The sequence below is a fragment of the Raphanus sativus genome, chromosome 4 (assembly GCF_000801105.2).
Source record: "Raphanus sativus cultivar WK10039 chromosome 4, ASM80110v3, whole genome shotgun sequence".
In the NCBI taxonomy this organism is placed as follows: Eukaryota; Viridiplantae; Streptophyta; class Magnoliopsida; order Brassicales; family Brassicaceae; genus Raphanus; species Raphanus sativus.
In genome coordinates this window covers 38392242-38411778 of record NC_079514.1, presented here as the reverse complement: position 1 = coordinate 38411778, position 19537 = coordinate 38392242, and the positions used below count along the sequence as shown (strand labels likewise).

At 36.0% G+C, this 19537-nt stretch overlaps 4 protein-coding genes across 7 annotated transcripts; 3 read left to right on the top strand and 1 right to left on the bottom strand.

Moving 5' to 3' along the window:
* The first annotated feature begins 576 nt into the window (after positions 1-576).
* Positions 577-2856, top strand: LOC108855133 (protein LYK5). Its single transcript, XM_018628862.2, has one exon. It carries the CDS (start codon positions 656-658, stop codon positions 2666-2668), a length of 2013 nt encoding a protein of 670 aa, XP_018484364.1. The 5' UTR covers positions 577-655; the 3' UTR covers positions 2669-2856.
* Positions 2857-6706: 3850 nt separating this feature from the next.
* Positions 6707-9090, top strand: LOC108851528 (mitotic spindle checkpoint protein BUBR1). 3 transcript variants are annotated; one of them, XM_057009709.1, is made up of 11 exons: positions 6707-6995; positions 7096-7155; positions 7228-7372; positions 7471-7628; positions 7707-7791; positions 7872-7944; positions 8031-8082; positions 8170-8332; positions 8429-8511; positions 8591-8677; positions 8771-9090. In XM_057009709.1, exons 1-11 carry the CDS (start codon positions 6829-6831, stop codon positions 8832-8834), a joined length of 1137 nt encoding a protein of 378 aa, XP_056865689.1. In that variant the 5' UTR covers positions 6707-6828; the 3' UTR covers positions 8835-9090. The 3 variants fall into 3 exon arrangements, with proteins under 3 accessions (XP_056865689.1, XP_018480469.1, XP_056865688.1); XM_018624967.2 differs by having other exon boundaries at positions 7869-7944; XM_057009708.1 differs by having other exon boundaries at positions 6707-7022; positions 7093-7155.
* A 1063-nt stretch (positions 9091-10153) lies between these two features.
* On the top strand, positions 10154-11875 carry LOC108849292 (trihelix transcription factor ASR3). 2 transcript variants are annotated; one of them, XM_018622840.2, is made up of 3 exons: positions 10155-10955; positions 11049-11093; positions 11403-11875. In XM_018622840.2, the coding sequence occupies exons 1-3, from the start codon at positions 10340-10342 to the stop codon at positions 11717-11719; spliced, it is 978 nt and encodes a 325-aa protein (XP_018478342.1). In that variant the 5' UTR covers positions 10155-10339; the 3' UTR covers positions 11720-11875. The 2 variants fall into 2 exon arrangements, with proteins under 2 accessions (XP_018478343.1, XP_018478342.1); XM_018622841.2 differs by lacking the exon at positions 11049-11093 and having other exon boundaries at positions 10154-10955.
* Positions 11876-14708: 2833 nt separating this feature from the next.
* LOC108849802 (protein CURLY FLAG LEAF 1) lies at positions 14709-16239 on the bottom strand. The gene is made up of 2 exons (XM_018623408.2): positions 15955-16239; positions 14709-15230 (listed from the first exon to the last, which is right to left on the bottom strand). Exons 1-2 carry the CDS (start codon positions 16165-16167, stop codon positions 14859-14861), a joined length of 585 nt encoding a protein of 194 aa, XP_018478910.2. The 5' UTR covers positions 16168-16239; the 3' UTR covers positions 14709-14858.
* Between the last annotated feature and the right edge of the window lie 3298 nt (positions 16240-19537).

The following is a 19537-nucleotide window of genomic DNA, read 5'->3' as shown; positions in this document are numbered from 1 at the left end:
TGTTATGAAAGTATGTATGTCTGGTTCTTTAGTTCAGTTGCGAAATGGATACCTTGGTATTGTAGGAGGCTTTGCTAAATGCCTAAATCCAACCCTACGCCTATCTGTAGCTCACGTCTATATTTTGTACTGAATTTTAAGTCAGATATCAGAATCAACTGTAGTTTACTTTACCCTTTAAACTGATGAGATGCAATGCAATCGTTTGGTTTGGCTTCAATATTACTATTAGTTGCCCACAAGGGATTGGGCGATAATACTCTGGTTATATTTTATTTTTTTGACAGTTAATTTAAATGTGACAGCCACAATGTGTGTCTTGGATAGTTGGATCTATTTCCACAATGTCATTTATTCCACAGATCATATTGACTTATTGGATCAATACAGAAGAGAAGACCGATTAATTCATTAAAACATAGTATTCTTTAGAAAATTATGGAGACGTACCAAATTTCTCCAGTGACCATGATATAATTTTATGAGAAGTGGGACCAACAATAAACCTCGCAAAAGTCAACACCAGCGACGCGTCCATTGACTAGACGAGTCTTTGCCGTCTCAATTTGGTTCATCTCCTCCTCTCTGTTTAAATCAGGAGAGAGATACCTCAAAAGCAAAAAACCCTTCAATCAAAAACAAACAACCTAACCACATGGCTGCGCGTACACTCCACGCGCTATCCACCTCCCCCTTGTTTCTCCCTCTTCTTCTTCTTCTTCTCTCCGCCGCGTCTTCCCCGACCAAGGCTCAGCAACCGTACGTCAACAACCACCAGCTAGACTGCGAGAACCGAAACTTCGACAACATAACCAACGGCTTCACCTGCAACGGCCCACCCTCGTGCCGCTCCTACCTCACTTTCTGGTCTCAACCACCGTACAACACCCCCAGCTCCATCGCCGGACTCCTCAACGCCTCCGCCGCCGAGATCCGGACCATCAACAACCTCACCTCCCTAACCACCACCATCCCCACCCGTGATCTCGTCGTCGTCCCCGTCACCTGCTCCTGCTCCGGCAACGGTGGCCTCTACCAGCACAACGCCACCTACAGACTCTCCGGCCGAACCGTTGAAACTTACTTCTCCGTGGCCAACGACACCTACCAAGCTCTCTCCACGTGTCAAGCCATGATGTCCCAGAACCCTTACGGCGAGAGGAACCTGACCGCCGGGTTAGACCTCCTCGTCCCTCTCCGCTGCGCCTGCCCCACGCAGAACCAAACCGCCGCGGGGTTCAGATACCTCCTGACTTACTTAGTCAAGCAGGGAGACAGCGTCTCCGCCATCGCCGAGATGTTCAGAAGCTCGACGGCCGCCGTGAGCTCCGGCAACGAGCTCGCGTCGGACGACTACATCTTCTTCTTCACTCCGCTTCTCGTTCCTCTCAGGACGGAACCTACGAGAATCGTGGTATCTCCGTCGCCTACGCCGCCGGTTGCTACTCCGCCGCAGTCTCCTCCGGTGAGTCCTCCGGGGTCGTCCTCTTCTTCTCGCAAATGGATTTACATCGGAGTTGGAATCGGAGCCGGTTTGCTTCTCTTGATCTTAATCTTATCTCTTTACTTCTGTCTCTACAAACGAAGATCCAAAACGGCGTCGTCTACTGAACAGAACAAGTTCACCGATTCATCGACCAAACAGTCTCTTCCGACAACGTCAACAACAAACCAATGGTCAATCGATCTATCGAAATCTTCAGACACAACATCTGGTCTCAGATCAGCTATAGAGTCTTTAACTCTCTACAGGTTCCACGAGCTTCAATCCGCGACTTCCAACTTCAGCGACGAGAACAAGATCAAAGGCTCGGTGTATCGCGCGACGATCAACGGAGACGACGCGGCGGTGAAGGTGATCAAAGGAGACGTCTCTTCCTCCGAGATCAGTCTCTTGAAGAAGCTTAACCACTCCAACATCATCCGTCTATCTGGCTTCTGCATCCGCGAAGGAACCTCGTACCTCGTCTACGAGTACACCGAGAACGGTTCGGTTAGCGATTGGCTTCATCACTCGTCGAACAAGAAGAAGACTCTTACGTGGAGACAGAGAGTTGAGATATGTCGGGACGTAGCTGAGGCGTTGGACTACTTGCACAACTACGTGACGCCGCCTCATATTCACAAGAACTTGGAATCAACCAACGTGCTTCTCGATGCTAACTTCAGAGCCAAGGTTTCGAATTTCGGTGTGGCTAGGATTCTCGATGAAGGTGACGTTGATCTTCAGTTGACAAGACATGTTGAAGGAGCGCAAGGCTACTTAGCTCCGGAGTACGTCGAGAACGGAGTCATAACTCCGAAGCTAGACGTGTTTGCTTTTGGAGTCGTGGTTCTTGAGCTTCTTTCGGGGAAAGAAGCGGTGACGGTGGATAAGGAGAAGAAGGAAGAGATGTTGTTGTGTAGAGAGATAAACAATGTGCTTGGAGGAGAGAATGTGAGAGAGAAGCTGAAGGAGTTTATGGATTCGTCTCTAGGGGATGATGAGTATCCTTTGGAGCTGGCTTTCACCATGGCTCAGCTTGCTAAGAGCTGTGTCGCACCTGATATTAACTCGCGACCGTCTATTGCTCAGGTTCTAACCACGCTCTTGATGATCGTCTCGTCCTCCATTGATTGGGAGCCTTCACATGACCTTCTTCATGATTCGGGATCTCTTGGCAACTAGTCCCACTAGTTATTCTATTTTCTCTTCTCTTTTTGTTTGTCAATAATTGAGTATTTAGATTTTAGATTTTGTGTAATATATAAGATAACGACGGACCATATGGCTATTAAATCTACGGTAACAGAACAAAATAAGCACCACAGTGTACAACAAAATGTCGTAGATTCATGATAATTTAATTATATTGATATCAGAAGTATTTACAAGATACAAACAAAATATTTAATACAACCGTCAAACCCAATAATAAAAATCTGATACCTTCAGATGGAGAATGAAACCTGGGCAAACCAGGAGGGATATCACCCACGGTAGCTGCATCACCATCGGTAAACAAAGTGTCAGTCTGGAAGAGAACCTTGTGACAGCATCCGAATTTTACTTTGTCTTCTCGAACCTAGCGACAGGCTTGTTTGAACCTTATTTGCTCTCTTGTCAAGAGGGTATGAACCATCAACAAATTCACCATTTTTCTTCTTTCCTTTTTCTGGCTCTTCATCCAATAACACCATCTCTACAAACTTGGTAAGCACACCGACTCCCTTTCTTATTCGGATGTAGCCACCTTCCCCATTGAATTCCCTGTATGAGTCTTGGAATTCCCAGTAGAAAGTTTCAGATCTTCACGGTCAGATTTAACCAATAACATGCAATGTCGAGATCAGATAAATGCATTACGCTCAGAAGGACGTGGCCTGTAGATTTGATTCCCAGTAAGATGTTGTAAGAGGGGTGAAATTTTATGGCTGCTGCTACGGAGTTCATCTACAAAATAATAAATAACTCTTAGAAAAAAAGATAACTTTAAAAAATACTAGATTTTGACTGCAATGTGATTTTCCTTTTTTAAAAAATATTTAGTTAAACTTGAGTAATTTTGGAAATATTGAATGAATGCAATTCTCCACTTAACAAAGTAGATTTATTCGATTTATTTATATTCGACAAGGTTTCGCGATCGAACTGATAAACTCAATTACCCATATATACATTCAGATTGGAAATTAGCTGAACTTTTCTATTTAAAATTCTAATAAATCAGATAAACTAAAATGATATACTTTAAACAATCCTATTGCGAATCTGCGAGAGGTTGCTAATTAGTTTCTTTTCTTTTGTAAAAAAAAACTATATGTATTCAACCAATTTTCCTTAATGCGAGATTAGTGCAGTTTAATCTTGAAACCAAATTTTTGTAGTCTAATGAATTTATTTGTCACTATGTTCCACATGTTTCTTAATTTCTATGGATATTTCTGTTATCTAGTGCTTTGTAATGTTGCTCTCCAAAGAGTAAACGTCATACTTTGTTTATTAGATATTGAATCGTCAGCTTCGCATTCATATTTATTGCTCCACAAAGTTTTAGCAGACAAGTTAAATGTCTTGTTAGACTGATGGCCAAGCATACTTGCTTTTCGCCTTGATGGAGAACTTCTTCCATGATAGCCATATCCCGGTAAGTTATCATGTCACTCATACTGCAAGATAAACCCAAAAAGGAAAAGATAACATCAATTAATAACATTTCAGTTTCCCATATCTGTGTTTTCTTCTTTTCTTTTTCTAATGAAAATATAAACATTAAAGACATACCAAATCAATCAATTTTCAAAATAGAAATTTAAGCTTTATACAAGAACAGAAATCGATCTCTACTAGAGGGAGAGAGAGATGAAATTTTCGACCTAGAACCTAGAGAGATAGTCCAAAGCAAAAAATTTACAAAATAGAGCTTTAAGATGCTTTATGCAAGAACATAAACCGATCTCTATTAGAGGGAGAAAGAGATGAAAGTTTCGACCTAAAACCTACAGAGACAGATGAAAGATTTAAGTTGCTTTATACAAGGACGTCCATGCTATTTCGATCTCTGGCATGGACGTTCTGGCCATGACCGCGACAACACAACCAATCTCATTGGATTGAATCCAAAATCAAATGTGTTTGGTGATTATCACGATCATGTGATGATTTCCCAATGTTTGAAACAAATCTTAATAGATTTGCTATGTTACCAACGTCCACCAAAAAAAACACTTTGGATTCAACATACAGAAAAAAAAAAATTCGAGATCGACAGAAGAATCGTGCTTTTGACCAAAGAAGAATTTTCCAGATTTTATATTTTGATACAATATATTTGGTATCAAAATGTAGCACTAAAATTGTGGAATGCATCAAAAAGAAGGCACCATTTCGAAGATATTATCTCTTTGTTGTATGGCGATGTTCGTATAATCCTTGAAAATTGGCCTATCTAATTTCTATTTTTTATGGTTGAATCAATACATTGGATTCTATACCATATAGAATATCTATAGATCCAAATTGAAATAAGACCAATGTAATACAACAAAGAGAGTTTGTGCTTATAATGCGACAAAAATTTGAAGATCGCAAGACCTCTCAAAGAGAATCATCTTCTCAAGTTATTCTCTATGTTCTATGGTTTTATATATCATTTTATCTATATTGTTTGTTGTGTTTCAAATATTGTGTATGTATTTGTGTAATTTGCTTATAATCTAATTAATAAATTATGTTGTTATGAAAAGAACACAAACATGGCAACAATGTTCTCAAGTGATCTCCTATGCAACAATGTTCTCAACATGCAACAATGTTCTCAAGTGATCTCCTATGCTCCATACCACACAATCAACCATCCACTAGCCCCAAACTAATGCCCACAGAAACAGACATTTTCCACACATCACACATCGATTTTCCACGCACCAAAGCACCAACCTATTGCCCTCTCTTCTCTCACATCCCTAACGTCTTCTTTGAGGTGGCTTATACTTTGCCCCCTCTAGCAAATTGGCCTCATCTATCTGCACCATTGAGTATGTTATCTGCGAGATGTTGCTAATTAGCTTCTTTTCTTTTGTAAAAAGAACTATATGTATTCAACCAATTTTTCTTAATGCGAGATTAGTGCAGTTTCATCTTGAAACCAAATTTCTTGTTAGACTGATGGCCCAGCATACCTGCTTTTCGCCTTGATGCAGAACTTCTTCCATGATAGCCATATCACGGTAGGTTATTCGGTCACTCATACTGAAAGACAAACCCCAAAAAGGAAAATATAACATCAATTAATAACATTTCAGTTTTCCAGATCTGTGTTTTCTTCTTTTCTTTTTTTAATGAAAATATAAACCGATCTCTACTAGAGGGAGGGAGAGAGAGATAAAAGTTTCGACCTAAAACCTAGAGAGAGAGATGAAAGATTTAAGATGTTTTATACAAGAACGTCCATGCTATTTTGATCTCCGACATGGACGTTCTGGCCATGACCGACGACAACACAACCAATCTCGCTGGATTGAATCCAAAATCAAATGTGTTTGGTGATTATCACGATCATGTGATGATTTTCCGATGTTTAAAACAAATCTTAATAGATTTGTTATGTTAACAACGTCCACACAAAAAAACACTTTGGAGTCAACATACAGAAGAAGTTTTCGAGATCGAGAAAAGAAGCGTGCTTTTGACCAAAGAAGAATTTTCCAGATTTTATATTTTGATACAATATATTTGATATCAAAATGTAGCACTAAAATTGTGGAATGCATCAAAAAGAAGGCACCATTTTGAAGATATTATCTCTTTGTTGTATGGCGATGTTCGTATAATCCTTGAAAATTGGCCTATCCAATTTCTATTTTTTATCGTTGAATCAATACATTGGATTCTATACCATATAGAATATCTATAGATCCAAATTGAAATAAGACCAATGTAATACAACAAAGAGAGTTTGTGTTTATAATGCGACAAAAATTTGAAGATCGCAAGACCTCTCAAAGAGAATCATCTTCTCAAGTTATTCTCTATGTTCTATGGTTTTATATATCATTTTATCTATATTGTTTGTTGTATTCCCGATATTGTATATGTATTTGTGTAATTTGCTTACAATCTAATTAATAAATTATGTTGTTATAAAGGAAAAATATGGCCCAAGACAACATCGGCCCATCCACGCTCTCCCATATCATCAACATCACAAAGCTGTGGAAGCTCTCCCTAATTGGAAACAACTTTCAAGGAAAAAAAAAAGAAATTAACCAACGGCTATATTCCCTTGAAATTTCAAAAATTGTCTCGGAAGTCTTAACGAAGAAGAAGAAGAAAAGAAATAAACACCAATGGCGGAAACGAAGGTCGAGATCTCAGATCCAGAAACAGAGTTCTTCGCTTCGAAGAAAGAGACCGGACACGAGTGGGAGCTTTTCAAGGAGAACGTCAGGCCTCTAAAGAGAGGACGCAACGTCCGTCTCCTCAACCACGCTCTCAAATCTCACTCCGACCACCAGTTAAGGAAGACCCTCGTCGAGAAACGGAGGAAAAGCTTCCAACTTTCTCTCTTGGGTTTCAATCGAAATCACTCAATTGATTTTTTTTTTTATTCTTAGGAAGTTGATTGAGGATATAGATGAGTACGATGGTGATGACCCCCTCTCTCCATGGATCAAGTGAGTTCCTTTTTAATCATTCTTGATTATACAAAGTCTTCTTGAACTCTGAGCTTTCTCTTCTCTCTCCAGGTGTGTTCAATGGGTGCAGGAGGCGTTTCCTCCGGGAGGAGAATGCTCGGGGCTGTTGGTGATATACGAGCAATGCGTGAGAAAGTTCTGGCACTCGGAGCGGTACAAAGACGATCTACGTTACCTCAAAATCTGGCTGGAATACGTAATGCTTCTAAATTTTTTAGCTCCTTTGAATGATCGATCGTCTTTGTATTGGGAGAGGAGTAACTAAACGAAAGTGGCAATCTTTTTTTATTGAAGGCGGAGCATTGTGCTGATGCTGAAGTGATTTATAAGTTCTTGGAGGTTAATGACATTGGAAAGACGCATGCTTTGTACTACATAGATTACGCCTTGCACATGGAGTTTAAGGGTAAAGTGAAGAGTGCTAACGAGATTTTCAATCTCGGAATCTCTAGGTAAAGTCTTCTTCATTTTGATCTTTTGGCTTTTTGTCGCATGGTTTTGATTCTGATAAAGTGTGAAGCTTTGTGCAGAAACGCCAAGCCTGTGGAGAAGTTGAATGATGGTTACAAGAAGTTCATGGTGCGAACTATGAGAAGGTCCAAAACAGTTGATGATGTAAGAAGTTTCTTCTGTTTGTGTATGCTCTAAGTTTTTTTCCACATGATGATTGATGTTTTTTTTTAAACTACTAGCAGGAGCCAAAGGAAAATGACTTACCGTCAAGAAGCTTTGGGACTATATTGTCGAGGGGAGATAATAATAATAATAGTGAGTCGCACACACTAATTACTTCGTAAGTTTTTTTAATATGTTCTGTTAAGACTCTCTCTCTTACATGGCAATGTCTCGTGTAGATACAGGAAGGCAGGCGTTAGGACAACAAGCCAAGAAAACAAAGCTGAATCAGTAAGCAGTTTGGTCGATTATGTATTTCTTGCTTAAAGCATACCAAAACTCTAAACTATTATGCAACTCTCTTTCTGATTTTTGCAGCTCATCCAAGGCACCTTTGGCTGTCTACAAGGACAACACAACGGGGGATCAGACAGAAATGGACAAGTCAAAACCAGAGTTTGGTTCTTGGCTTATGCTTGGAGGCAGAGCAGAGAGGAACAAAGAAAACAATGCCTTACCTGGAAAATGGGCAGCATTCAAGGTTTTTGTTTCTGCTCTAACCTCCAAACAAAACAAATATTCTCTCTGTAAAACTGATCACTTATCTGCATTGATATATATATATATGATCTCACAGGTTCCTCAGAAACCCATTGTGAGAACTGCTGCTGCCTCTACTTCCTCCTTTGAGGTTTTTATAGACGAAGAAGAATGTACAGAGTAAGTTACACAATTATTTTCTGTTTCCATAACAATGACATAGATGTTTCGTTACTAACAGTTGATTATGAAACAACAGTGAGGGAGTAGAGAAGAAGAAGAGTGAAACCATCTCACCATCATCATCAAACGTTTTGCCCCTTAATGATGGCCGTGAGATAAAGAAGTAAGCATAGAATCCTTTTAAATCAATTAAATTATCATCACATAACTTGTGTGTATGTATGTAACAATGTTTCTTCCTTTATAAATTATGTAGAGAAACAGAGCTGCTGCGACAGAACCCTTTAAGACACTTCCCTCCCAACAGCTACCTACGATGATGACATTCATCATCCTTACAACACAATCATAAAAAAGACACGATCTTCTGGATTTGAGATTTGAGCTTTTGTCTATAAAGCTCGTTTTGCTTATTTGGGTTTGTGTTTTGTGATGTTCTGAAATTTTATGTACCATCATAATGAATGAGCTTTTCATGTTTCTTGAAACTTTTGTGTTCTTTAACCGATTCCAGTTCGTTAGTCTATAACCATGTGTACTGGTTGGTATCATTAATTCATAATGTTTTATATATTATGGAGCTAGTCCTAATCAGAAGATCCAAATGGCCAGACTTACTACGATCAAATATGCCATAATGATGCACACATACTCCACAAACACTCTCCATGTCTCCACAAGCACTTGTATAGTAGTAATATTCGAATACGATCCTGGAAGACCCAGTGTGTATCTTTTTTTCTAAAGTTATTGTTAGTTTACAGTAATATTTATATAATTTTCTACTAATCACCTACTTTACTACTTACTAGTCTATATGTTAATTTCCTGTATGATTTGTTTTATATTAAGGAATCACGATGTGATACCCGTAAATGTGGTCACGCCTTTGGTCTATACTTTTTATCAAATATGTTTTTGTAATAGATGGATTTTGTTTAGACTTTGATTGTAAACTAGTGATAGATGCATATGAGTACAAAAGATTCATTGGGTACTCCTTCGGGGAAAAGGTGGCTTTAAGCTGAGGGGAGGGGGCATAATCAAGCATTAATAGTCATTTTAATAAGATAATTAAAAACGAATGATGCGATTTAGGAGATAAGACTGAGTGGTACACAAGGGAAATTGAGAAAAAATTAGTGGTAAGGGGCATCATTTCATTTCATTATCTACCCTTTAAGTCTTTTAAGGGTTCCTTTCTCCCAATACTTTTCATTTACCACTTCACATAATATACACATAGCTTACGAGTTTTCTTAGTTTGATTAAATTTATATTTTTCATATTATAAAAATAATTCGAAATTTAAATGTGGTATGTACTACTACTACTACTACTCTACTAGCATATTAATATTGTTCTGAGATTGAATCTTGGCCGTAGAAAATGAGGTGATGATAGTGATGTGTGAAGAAAATTAGCAATAGCCCCAATCACAGCAAAGTAAGTTCTTAATTGGACTAAATAATTAAAAGATTACTTACCTATTTGATTATGCCTTTAATTCAACAAATCTACATGAACCTTAAGAAAGGGTTAAGGGTCGATATTTATATTAAAATAAAATGATTTATAAGGGTCAAATTATCTACATTTACCAAATTAAACAAAAGATTAAAGAAACATTTATTATACATAAAAAAGGTCATTATCTCACACAAAAAAAAAAACAAACCCTTCTCCTCTTGTTGTTTTGCACTCTCTCCATCTCCGCCGCTGAGGACGAGACAAACCCCGTAACTTGATGTCCTCACCATAACGCCGTTAAATCTGAGTCCGTTAGGAAACGGAAAAACCATAAGTAAAATTATATTCCGTCTCAATGGCTCTGGAACAACAGTTGGGGTTGATTGTTACCGCTGTCGACGGAGACGGTAACGGCGAAGGCGGTGGTGTTGGTGTTGGTGGTGGAGAGAACAGTGCGTTGTCAAACGAAGTCGGAGACGACGGCGTCAAGACGTCGAGGCTGCCGCGGTGGACGAGGCAGGAGATTCTGGTGCTGATCCAGGGGAAGAGAGTGGCGGAGAGCAGAGTCCGGCGAGGGAGAGCGGCGGGCATGGCGCTCGGGTCGGGTCAGATGGAGCCGAAGTGGGCTTCGGTGTCGTCTTACTGCAGGCGCCACGGGGTGAACAGAGGGCCGGTTCAGTGCCGGAAGAGGTGGAGCAACCTCGCCGGAGATTACAAGAAGATCAAGGAGTGGGAGTCTCGGGTGACGAAGGAGGAGACGGAGTCGTATTGGGTGATGAGGAACGATGTTCGCAGGGAGAGGAAGCTTCCTGGTTTTTTTGATAAGGAAGTGTACGATGTTGTAGACGGCGGCGTGGTTCCTCCGGCTCTTGCGCTTGGTTTGGCTCCGGCGACGGCGTCGGTGGAGGTGGAGCCGGAGGGGTTGTTGTCTGAGTTAGAACGGAGAGAACCGGCGCCTAAGTCACTTCAGGGTAAGTTTGAGATCAAACTCAAAAAAGTTTTATATGTTCGTCGTCATCATCACGTTAGTTCTAATTAAAAAAAAAAACTTTTTTTTTATAAAGATGTTATTGACAAGGAGAAGCAAGCAGCGTGTGAAGCAGAACAAGGTTTGTGTTTTGTCGTTTTTATGTTCTGCTAATGCTCTGGGGTCCGAACCAGTGACTTGGGAAGTTTCTGAGGGTTTATCTTTTGATAAAATGTGTCAGTAAGTGTTGGGTGGTTTGATTTGGAGGAATTATAAATGTTTACCTCTGTGTGTCTCATCTTGACTATGTAGTTATGTTGCAAGATAGATTTATATTATTAATGTTGATGACTAGTTGTGTTAACCAAAGTTGCATGATCTTTTCGTTTATGTTATAAGGGGGTCTAACATTACTATGTTTTTAACCAAATTTTTGTTTTTCGACTTGAAGGTGGAGTGAAAGAGAAAGAGAAAGATACAGAAGCAGTAAACCCGGAAGCTGGATCAACATCACAAGAAGCAAGAAAGCGTAAACGAACATCTGGTGGTGAAGATGAAGAAGAAAAAGAAGGAGAAGCGAGAGAGAGCATGCAGAACCAGTTGATACAGATACTGGAAAGAAACGGACAGTTGTTAGCGGCACAGCTTGAAGTTCAGAATACAAACTTAAAACTAGACAGAGAGCAAAGGAAAGATCATGGTGATAACTTAGTCGCTGTTCTCAACAAGCTAGCAGATGCTGTGGCAAAAATAGCAGATAAGTTGTAGATAGATATGTGTAGATTTGGTCGTATATATTGCTTCCAGATTACTTCTCATTATTAATCTTTTTTTTCTCATTTACCATCATTGTTGATTGAATATTGATGCTACCAGAGGAGAGGCTATACATGTTATATAAACATGGAGATTTATTCGGTTTTAGCCTTTAGCCTGATTGAGACATGTTATATAAACATGGACATCAGTTAATTATCTTTGTTTTACCGTTTTGAAATAACTCAGACACCCTCTGATCAAAAAAAAAGAAAAAAACTCAGACACCCCTGATGGCTCAATATAGGTGGATGACTTGTTGCATTTTAAACATAAATTTGGATTTATTAATTTTGAGTTCTTGCTTCCCCTACTAAGTGGATTAATAGATATAATATTATATATAGGAAGAGGCAATTCACTAAAATGCCAAAAGTATTGGGGGTTTAAACAAAACGAACTCCACGACTGTGGCTACTAACTTGGGGAGGGCGAAAGAAAGTGATCCGTCCCAGTGCTGATGGGTTATCTTGGCATCAGACAACAGATGCCTAGTCGAATGACTGAATAGAGCTTTTTGATTGAAATGGTGATCATGCCTTGCTTATTAATACCCCGAATTTAGTTGTGGTGGAGAAAGACAAATTTATGAAGACAGAACGACCACATCAAAACTGTTACTCGCAGTCCAAGATACTGGTGATGGATCAATGAACGACCACATCAAAAGTAACTCAGAAAAGAACCATCAGTCTCTCTAAGTTTGCGCATCACTAGGTACAGATTCGATTATAAGAAACTTGAGTGTTTTATCATCTTTGGAATCAGATTAGTACTAAAAAAATTGGTGAGAAGTAGAATTAAGACTCTTTACATTTCAACATAACAAAAATTATTATTTGCACAATACAAAATTTCAACAAAACAAAAATTATTATTTGCACAATACAACAACACATGAAGAAGATCATCATCAATTCATCATAGACGTGACTTTTTCGTACAAGAAAAATTAGTAACGACTTGGAAAGCAAACATAGTTCCACTAAAACCTCTTGGAAAGCAAAAGAAAACTTAGAGAGATATATTATATGTAAATAGATTAACACTGGAATATACCAGGTTCTGAGAAAAGGAAAGCATTCTCATATTCTCTTTCTCCAGAGTATTCATCTCTATATGGATGTAGCTAACCATATAATCTTGAAACCCCGTCCTGGTTGGTGGATACGAGGGCGGTGGAGCCTTCATTATGGGTTGGTATAGTGGCAATGAGCCTGCATAATTCAGACAAGATATATACACCGTGCATGGTGTATTGGTATAATTTCTGCGAGTTATCAGATATATAAATAAATTCACCAAGAAGAAGAAGTAAATTATAAAAAATATTTTTAGGTTTGCCTTGTGGTCGATTAAAAACATGAGAAACATGGTAGGAAGCTTTACGTTTGCAATTCGTTTCTTGAAAGTTCAAAGGAATGATGATTTGAGAATATGTCAGAAGTTCAGAACATACAAGACATTCACTCTATAGACTCTGAACTTTCTTTCAAGGAAAATAATCTGAAGTATAAGTTGTTAACTGGTTTTGTCGAGTGAATGCCACTTGGCAGTTTGGGTGTACTGACAACTACTTGGCAGTTTATTCCGGTTTAATCCGATTTGGTTCGATGCCTTCTGGTTCGGCTTGATTTTAGAATTCCAAACCGATTAGCAGCGTTTCATTTTTTTGGTCAATCACTCATATGTGAACTAATATGTGAGGCGAGTAATAACCGAATTTATTTCGGGCTTAGTATGGTCTCATCAGAGTTTCTTTTTGTATTAAACTCTGTTTTCTCTTTGTCGACAAAACCAAATAAATTTGGTTTGATAGGTCTATGTCAGAGTTTGGTCACTTTGGTTCAAGATTACTTTAATAGAAAATAGTAACACTTGAGTTTTTTTTTTTTTTTGAAGAGGCTAAAGTAGTACTTGAGTTGATTGATTCCGAATCACAACTACCCTGTTTAAAACCGAATTTTAGTTTCAATATTTTTGAGAAATATATTTATTTCACACTTTTGGAGGATGGATGTATTTCTAAAATATACTCCATTTGTATCACTTTAAATGAGTTTCAAGGATTTTATTTTTGTTTCATTATGTTCTCGTAATTCTACATAAAATTTAATATCATTTGAAATATATGACAAATTACAAAATTCTGTATATTTTTCATTGGTTGAATTAATTTTATTTAATGTTACTTTATGTAACCATAATAAATTATATAAAAATTTATATTTTCTTAATATTTGTATAAAAATCTTAAACATCACTGATATAAAGGGAGTATATAATAAACTTTCAATATAAAATATTATTTCTTCGTCGAAAATTTTCATTTATACCATTCGAAGTCAAATATAAAAGTGTGATGTATATATTCTGAATAAACTTTATTGTTATTTCAAATTAATCTTTTATTAAAAAAAACCTTTTTTAAACTAATAAAGGGGAACACCTTTTTGAGTCACACTAGATTGAGCCGAACTAATCCAAGCTGATGATAAATCAATGAGCTATAATATTGATTATCATATCTTTCCATCTTTTTTTGTTCAGCAACATATCTTTCCATCTTTTAGCTAAAGGGTTGTGGAGTATAATTTATTCCCAACTAATCCCAGTTAATAATTAATATTTTTTGTTTCCGTTAATTTAAAAAAAAATGATTTTGATGCAACAAAAGAAAACCATGAAATGTGGACTCACGTGTAGCAATCATTATGATTGGCACTCATCTTCATAGATTAAGAGGAGCGATTGATTCCTGAGGGCTCATTTCATTGACCAACTTTAATGCAACAACTGTTCCTAAACATCCCTTCACGCATTATTTATTCTGTTCAACTCGTGACGGCAAACACAACACAACTCTCATGTAATTGCTACATTCTTTCCCAAATTCCAAACTCATTTTAACATTATACGGTTATACCGCCGTCTGTAAATATTGCCATTGAAACTTGTTGTTAGATACCCACTTGAAAGAGAAATCACTAAATTATGACAAATAGAAGATTAAAGAAAAAAAATAGAAAACCAAAATAAATTCTCATAAGAAAAAAAACGAAAGAAAAACGTGGAAACAAAGAGAGATGTTTTAAGAAGAAGCATAATGAGGTCGATCAAAGTGAAGAAGCTGTGCAGCACATTTGGGACAGTCCTCGACAAGCTTAGGGACCATGAAGTACATGAAACAAGCTTTACATCCAGCAACCACAAGCACATCTTCTTCTTCATCTTCCTCTTCTTCGACTTCATCATCTTCATCCTCATCCTCTTTTTGATTCTCTCTTGATGATGGAGATGATGCTGATGAAGACTCCTCACTATCGTAATACGAGCTATCTTCTTCTGAGCACAAGGTTCCATATGATTCTGCACTGTCATTATCTGCCTTCATCATCACTTTCCTTGGATCCTCTTTCACTCTCATTCCATTTTTCCAGTTTATGTAGTAAATCTCACCGGTCTACAAAAAGAACACAACTCTAGAATTCAGTCAAGAAAGTAATCAACGTAGCTCCTTTTGATATATAATATTACGGTTAATGCGAAGATAAAGTTTTTATATTCGTTATTTTCCTTTTCTTTAGTACTCTCCTTTATTATGCAACTAAGCTGTGCTAAGACAAAACGGTTTGGTCCTAGATCTATAAATAAGCAAATGACTATGTAATTTTTTATATATAAGTTTCTGGTAGTATAGGCTTTGATCTCTTAGACATCTCATTGAACAAGAAAGATAAAAAAAAAATATTTGTTTGTTTTGAAAGGTATGTTAAAAATCATCAAATGGCTGTAAAATCCATCTTTGGTAATCTATCCAAGAACTTAAGTGTTTTTTGTTATCAAACCCTTCAAAAATTTCTGCAAAAAGATACATATAACTGTTTTTTTTTTTTCATATGTAAGCCTTTTTATTTTGGTCTTTTGAAAAAGGAAAACTTCTTTTCCCTAGCACACAAAGCCTATAACAAAAAAAAAACCTATGAAGAGAGCAATACTAAACCAATAAATGCATCAGAAGTTGACAAGAAAAAATGCATTTAATGCAAAATCCAAAATAAGATACCAGACACGAGTTCGAAGTTTCTGCGATGATTAATTTAACCTAGAAAGAAAGCTGGAAAAAGAAAACGCAAAAAGAAGAAGAGGATGAATCTAATTAATTAGATCTTTTTTCTCTTTGTTACCTTGAGATCAAGACACTGTTCCCAGTGAGAAGGAAGAGATAAGTGAGAATTGAGCTCCAGTGTTCTATCTGAGATGGGATGTATGTGTTCATTGCTTCTCTCTTCTGTCCTCGACGACGATCTTCCAAGCCTATCTCCGACTCTTCTTCTCCGATCATTGAGAGAAATATTCTCCAGATATTTCGTTACCGTCTCCATGTTCGGTGCCTTCATCTTCGTTCTCTCCCTCAAAGGCGCAAAGATAGAAAAGAGTAACAACAAGAAGATTTTGATGAGAGAATATTTTTTTTTGAGGAAGGAAAGATAGTGAGGGGTAATTTCGGAATTTTTAAGGAGTCTGTTGTTAAGTTCACGCGCGCGTATGTAAAAGGAGAAATTAGACCCGTAACTGTCAGGACACAAAGGTGATTGACTACAGAGGCTCGCCTCGCACTTTGTCTCACGTCCGTGTTACGGTGTTTAGTTGAAAATTACGCACACGCGCGGGGTATTACGCGTGAGTGTTTTGGTTGCGCGTGTTTGTTGTTGTATCGGTTAGTGGCCGGTTTGAGAAGAGAGAATAGTTTAATAAATCTTGGGAAGGGTTAAAGTTGCTAACCTGAGGATTTTTAATTAAAAAAATTAGTAAAGAAGGAAAAATTCTGTAAAAATTAAAATATAATTAACGTAGATATCGAAAAGAATGCCGGAACTTCCTTATTCTGTTATTTCGTTTTCTCTTTTTTTTTTCTATTCTTCGAATTTCACAATTTTCTTACATTACTACAGCTCAAAAACAAAGGCTTGAGGTTTCTTATTGAATAATCTTACTCCAAAATGTCATTCTAATGTTTTTAAAAAAAAAATCAAACGAGTGTTATTCTATATTTTTAAAGTGACTTTATATATCTAATATATTTTACCCTTCTGAATAGCCAATAAATTTTTGTTTAAATAATTTTATTTAGTTAGCTGTACACTAAATAAGAATATTAAAAATGACACTTTGTCTTAGATATAGGGAGTATTAAAATTTTGAAGGCTTGGTGTTTGGTGCATACATTAAAACTCAGTAACATAACACGATAATAATCCCGGGACGGTGTGACTATGCGACAATAAGTATTAACCTCAAAAATGAAACGAATCTGGTCATGAGATGACAATTATAAATAGCCAAATTAACCTCATAATGCAATATGATGGGTGGAGCAAAATAATTGTAAAATAATGATTTTTAAAATAAAAAGTCAACTAAACTATAAAGAAAGTTTAGGCAAAATGTCAACATTTAAGCCGATTTTTTTTCGTGGATAATGCTATCAACCTTTAGCTGCAATTATTAAGTTTGTGATAAAGAAAATTATAGTTGTCTCACCACACAAATCTTACTAGTATATAATAAAGTCAATAACATCACGTAAAGAAAAAACAAAGGCTGACCATTACCACGTTCCCACTATCAGTTTATGTAACATAACAATATATACACAAGGAATGAAGTTAACAAAATAAGAAATACTCCACAATTTATATAATTCTTTTCTGATCAATTTATCTAACATATTAGGTACAAACATCAAGCATGCTATGTATATATTTTTTTTTTCAAGCATGCTATATTATAGTGGGGTTAACTAAGATATTAGGTTCGTCTATCAGACTATCACATATATATGTATAAGAATGTAACCTTTATTAACGAACTGGTCAAAGAAACGCATACCATGATATGCCCATACGGCCATACGTACACCCACACATGCAAAGACAACTATTACAATTTTCAATTTGTACAAAAATACAAAAGATAAGAGATTGTGATAGACAAATATATGTATTGTCTGGAGGCAAATGATATTTTCCGTAAATATGTTTAACCTCAAAAATAAATAAAACAAAAAATAGTGAAAATAGTGAAAGAGAGAATTGCCAAAGGAATCTGTCGGAAGTGTAAAAAGGGAAAGCGACAGAACCAGTCCAATCCAGTTTTGTTATTACTTTTTTTTTTCCTAGAAAGAAATGATTTTTGTAGTTATTTCATCACTGGGAAGAGGAGGAAGTAAGTGAAGTGAGAATGCAATGGGGATGTGGTTTGCGTTTAGTCTCACGATTTTTTCTATTTACGTGGTTGAGTTTAAATTTCAGAAAATTCAAAAAGAGAGAGACTCATATACACTATATCAAAAGTTTTTTTATTTGAATTAATTTAACATTTTTCAAAAATATTTTTTTTTTGCTTTTACCAAATAATATTATAGAATTTTAGCTTTGAAAAAGATATTATTCAAAGATGAATTTGCTTAGTATCAATAGCAGACAAAAAATAAGAAAATAACCATAAAAATAGTGTAACAGTCAATTAAATGAATTTTGGATGAGATGTCTTTACATTAGAATAAAATACCATACTATACTATATACAAATGTATTATAAAAATATATAAAAAAATCAAAATATAAAAGTAAATTATGAATTAAATTACATAAATTTAAACAAATACATAACTCAAACTCAGTTATAAATACATTTGCATGAACAACATTGTCAACTATAAAACATATGGTTAATATAGAAATTTTATAATCAAACTATATTATATGAATATGCATTCGTTCAAATATAAAAGAATCAAAACCAAACTCTGTTTTTACTAAATAATATCCGAATTACAAAGTAAATTCTTTAATAAATTGCATCACTTTAGACAAACACATAATCTAAACTGAAATCATTTGTATAACCAACATTGTCAAAATAGAATATAGGGTTGATATATAAATTTTATGATTGAACCATACTATATAAAATGGTATGATAGTACAGGTTTCGAAATATGAAAACAATTTTATTTTGTACTGTAGAGTATTTAGAAGGTTTGTCGTTCTATATAACATATATAATAGAACAATACATTTAACTTCTAACAAAGTTTACTTGAGGAATTTAGAACTGACTTTTTTAAAAATTAAGTTATTACATGTGAAAAGTGTAAAATCTCTTTTAGTTACAATCACTTTTCTAAAGAAATTGTGTTGAAGAAATTAAAAAGGATTTGAAAATGGGTGTAAACAAACAAAAAAAAATTATGTGGCTTTTACATCAAAGACAACAATGTAATTTTTTATTACATTGAACATACAAAAATTAGTTTTAGACTTTTAGTATGTATCCTCAAAAGAACAACAATGTATATAATACACACAATGTTCTAATTATTGTACTACTATAGTGATTTAGGCCATCTTCAACGAGGAGATTTGATAGGATTTGTAACAAATAAAATAATTAAAAGAAATAAAAAAGGAAAGATGTTAGCAATCTGTTCTTAAAACACATACCACCATAACTTCATAAGAAATTATGTGTTTAGTAAATACTGTTTATGTATCACTATATGGATGGTTTCTTTTTCAAAAAATAATTAAAAATTTAATGTATATTTAAACTCTATTAAAATAATAATAACTTAGTGTTAAGAACTTAAAAATGAAAAATTAACCGATGCGCCTTTTACATAAAAAAATGCCACTAACCGATGAGCCTGCTCTTAGTTAAATATAGTTTTTAATTTTGCTGTTACCGATTTCCCTTAATTCAATA